At 34.9% G+C, this 4,664-nt stretch overlaps 1 protein-coding gene across 1 annotated transcript; it reads left to right on the top strand.

Annotated features, from left to right (window-relative positions):
* The first annotated feature begins 1,342 nt into the window (after positions 1-1,342).
* On the top strand, positions 1,343-2,352 carry MTNR1A (melatonin receptor 1A). Its single transcript, XM_010293841.1, has 2 exons — positions 1,343-1,361; positions 1,482-2,352. The coding sequence occupies exons 1-2, from the start codon at positions 1,343-1,345 to the stop codon at positions 2,348-2,350; spliced, it is 888 nt and encodes a 295-aa protein (XP_010292143.1). The 3' UTR covers positions 2,351-2,352.
* Positions 2,353-4,664: the final 2,312 nt, after the last annotated feature.

Here is a 4,664-nt window from a genome sequence, read left to right on the forward strand (position 1 = left end):
TCTATGTTTTTCTCTGGAGGTGTTTGAAAATTCAATATGTTTACCTGGCCTTTTAAAGCATAAGATTAGTGAGAGGATATGCATTTTAAGATGTTTAAGACAATATATTTAAAAAATATTTTTGAGAATTATAGCAGCCAAAATGCCCTCTTGCTCCATAGATAGCTTTACCTTTTCTTTCAACTTATTTTTATCTATTTATATTTTGTCTGCTCAAAATAAATGCATAAAACAGTTCACAAAGCCCACTTTGGATTAATAATGAAATTCTACATCATCTAAAACTAGCAATATGTTTTCTTACAGGTTGCAATAGGAGTTCGTATTTCATCTTCAGTGAATAATCTCAGAATTCCAAAATATAATCTCAAACACACACCCCCCTCTATATACATGTATATACATGAATTTATATACTACACACATGCTTGTATATATATACATTTATAACTTTCTGTAGATATGGACATGAATAACTAGACAAATACATGTAGTAGCTATTTTTAAAAAATTAGTAAAAGCGATACCAATGTATCTTGTGACCTTCTTCTTAGAAACTAGAATGGTTGGAAGGCATTCAGATGAGCTATCACTTAAGCAACTAAAAAAAGAATATATAATCTCTGCTCAAAAGATTAATTCAAGACATGTTGTTATGATGGGTTCCATTGCTTTTGAAGAACAGAGAGGGGTTCTATCAAGAACTAACACAGTCTAAAATAATCTCCCTTTGTTTTAATTAAAAAATTAACCAAGAGAATGTATCATTGCTTAATTTTCCAGTTTGGAGGCAGAGAAGAATGTGGCATCAATAGTGTCTGAGAACTGTCTAGGGCACTGCCCAGCACCACTTCTTTTACAGAAGAGTATGTCTTTCAATTTGGGAAAGAAAACTAAGTTTGTGTTCAGCTAGACTCTTAGAAGTTAAGTTTAGTTTAAGTGCTAGCCAGCAGATTCAAAAAAAGTAACTTTTAAAATCATTTTAAAGTCATGTGAGCTTGAAAGACAAATGGGAAAAAAAAGATTTTTATTTCAGGACTGGAAAAGTTAAGGGGTAATGTAAGGAAAGGGAATTAAATTAAATACGGAAGGTAAATATGAGTTTTGAAATTTATTAGTAATCATATTATTTCTTCTGATTTAAAACCAAAGGAAGGTTTAAAGTTATGAATATTTTCATTTGATATGAATTCTGAGTCTGTGTGATTGGAAGAATCCAAATAAGTGAGATGATAAAAATATTAGGTCATGGTAATTAAAGACAGTTTTCTTTTAAAAGGTGCATCTTTAAGTTAAGATGCTTTCCTTTTAGATTAAAAATTCTTATTTCTGATATACGACAATGACTTTTCATCTAGAAAGTAGAAACTAATTACATTTGAAGTGTTCCACTGAAGCTGCTCATTAATATATTGATAGCAGAAGCTACAGAAAAGAGCAGAAGAAAAACTAACGCTTGCCTTTTTATATTTATTTTACAGGAAATGTCTTTGTTGTAAGCCTGGCAGTTGCAGACTTGGTTGTAGCAATCTACCCATATCCACTGGTCCTCACATCTGTATTTCACAATGGATGGAATCTGGGATACCTTCACTGCCAGATTAGTGGCTTCTTGATGGGCCTAAGTGTCATTGGATCAATCTTCAATATTACAGGCATCGCTATCAATCGATACTGCTATATCTGCCACAGTCTCAAATATGACAAGCTGTACAGTGACAAGAATTCATTGTGCTATGTTGTTCTTATCTGGGTCCTAACATTCGTTGCTATTGTGCCCAACCTGTTTGTGGGATCGCTACAATATGACCCCAGGATTTACTCCTGTACATTTGCACAATCTGTGAGCTCAGCATACACAATAGCAGTTGTGTTTTTCCATTTCCTGCTCCCCATAGCCATAGTTACTTTCTGTTACTTGAGAATATGGATCCTTGTTATTCAGGTAAGGCGAAGGGTTAAACCGGATAACAACCCCAGGCTGAAACCACATGACTTCAGAAACTTTGTAACCATGTTTGTGGTATTTGTACTGTTTGCAGTCTGCTGGGCGCCTTTGAACTTTATAGGCCTTGCTGTGGCTGTCAACCCAGAAACTATAGTCCCTAGGATTCCAGAGTGGTTGTTTGTATCTAGTTACTACATGGCATATTTCAACAGCTGCCTTAATGCTATCATATATGGACTCCTGAACCAGAACTTCAGAAGAGAATACAAGAGAATTATTGTCACTTTTTGTACAGCAAAAGTTTTTTTCCAGGATAGTTCTAATGATGCAGGAGACAGAATGAAAAGCAAACCTTCACCATTGATTACAAACAACAATCAAGTGAAGGTGGACTCTGTCTGAAAAAGGGAATCTTATTATTGTCACTCAACAGCATCCAAATAAAGTATCTGTTTTATTAGACCTACTGTTAAATATTATATTGAAATATCTCTTCTACACTGAAAGCACTTTGATCAAATTCCTTGCATGGTATTTGGGAACTCAAGTTACAGAGCCTTGACGTACAGATCCTGTTATACAATGGTATATCTCCTGTATAACACCACAATGATATCCTTGAGGGAATTACAAAATTATGCATGGATACTCTTTTTTTTCCTTAAATGGAGATAAACAACTAGAAAGAGATCGAAACAGTAGTATCCACATTGCCTGGCTCAATAAAAGAAATCACAAAATTATTCCTACCACTTTCTGCCTACTGCTTCTGGCCAGGTTGTCCTGATTCTAAAACCTCCGAGAACTTCTTTTAAAAGATTAAATCAGACCTTCATGAAATATATTAGGCAATGTGAAGTGAGAAGTCAAGGTAATTGAAAATTCATTAGGATTTTTGATAAGTATCTCCTCTACCTATATTGCTTTGTTCCTAACATGGACATGATTATTCATTTTTTGGAGATTAAACCTCACCAGCCTTCCTAGGAATGGTGTCCTCAATTGATTTTTCAATTTTAAAATAGCTTTTAAGAGGTGAAATATACCTGACTGATTATCCTCAAAGCTACAAGGGCAGGAGGATAAACAGCAAGGAAAGAAGAGAGACATGATTCATCAGCTCAAGGTGTTTAGGCATGAAAGAAGGTGTAGGAGCATTGGGAAGAGAAATACAAACTATCGTTCTTTCTGAAGAGACAGTAATTCATGAAATTGGAAAGTGCACCAGAGGAGTTTTTGGGGAAACACCTCCTAGAAACATAAGCGAGGAAGGACCGTTATTTCTCACTTGTGTACAGTACAGAAGTTCTCTGTGAGAAGAAGATTAATACATTTATGAGGAACAGTTGGTGAGGTTGACAGTTTTGTCTGGTTAGTGGTATCTTAACCTCTGAAACCTTGGGAAATTAGAAATATTTACAAGATGAGCATTTAACATCTTTCTCAACTTGATCTCCTGACAATAGCCCGAGACTATAGGTTATTTTATAACCTGACACAGATAAACTTTTCGAAGTAATAGTTAAGTGTTTACCACAATGATGAACATGCTATGATAATCTAGAACAATTAGACACCTTTAAATAATAGAAAAGAGAAGATACTACTTATGACCCTGGTACAAGGAGGAACACGTGACTCTCAGGACAGGACCTGCTATGTGGACTTTCCACAGACAGTAGACACCTCTTCAGTGCGGGGAAGCATACTATGAAGTGAGGAAGAATAGCTAGACAGGCTGTCTCCTGCAACAATGGATCTCTGTTTATAATTAAGTCCTCTGGTGGAGAAAAGCAACTCACAACAATAGGATTCACCTTCAAATTGACCTTAAAAAGAAGGAGCATTTAGTTCTGGAAAGATGCTCATAGCTTTTAATGCTCAAGTGTTCATACCTACACTGATGTTCAAGTACACTTGAGCTTTTCCAAGCCAATTCCAATCATTTCAACTGGACTAAAATTTTCTGAACGGCCATCAGACTGCTGTTAATCTATATTAAAATGTAGACTTTACCTAAACAGTTCATTTAAATTATTACTTGCTGTACTGAAGATTTTCTTGAGTTTATATGTCTGTAGAAACCAATGGTCACTATATATCATATAATTCCTTAAACTGCATACAAATCTAACAGCATTTCATCTTCCTTGTATCATAGGTTAGTGTACCCTTGATGTAAGGTACCCTTGAACTGAAAGGGAACAGGTTCATATTTCCCTGAAAACCCCACTGACTCTTCATCAACTGACCAGTTTCTTACCTTAAAAATAGGTGCCTCATGTCAAGTTGACAATGGAACTAATGAACGACATTGTAAATCCTTGGAGATGAACTAGCAAGTCAATGCATTGCTAAGGTGCTTGACTCATCTTTGTTTACATTTGCCAGTCAGAACTACTGTGTAAATAACCAGCTCTCTTCTATTGTGTTCTATCTGATGTGATATGATACAACATAATTAACAGCATAAAGTATATCACAGCTTTCTTCACTGTGATTTCATCCTTGGAGGATGCTTAGTTCTATAATTTTATTGCTTTGTGTGTAGTGATTTCAGAATAGCAAGGGAGGCATGACAACCTTATAAGAAAAGAAGTTTTTCATGTAAGAAAAAACACTATTTAAATTTTTACAAAACTTGCCTTATTTAAAGCATATTTTCAATGAAAATAATGTCTTATGATGCATCTAATAAAGTAGCATAAAGATAGTT

The sequence above is a fragment of the Phaethon lepturus genome, unplaced genomic scaffold, assembly GCF_000687285.1.
Source record: "Phaethon lepturus isolate BGI_N335 unplaced genomic scaffold, ASM68728v1 scaffold3419, whole genome shotgun sequence".
In the NCBI taxonomy this organism is placed as follows: Eukaryota; Metazoa; Chordata; class Aves; order Phaethontiformes; family Phaethontidae; genus Phaethon; species Phaethon lepturus.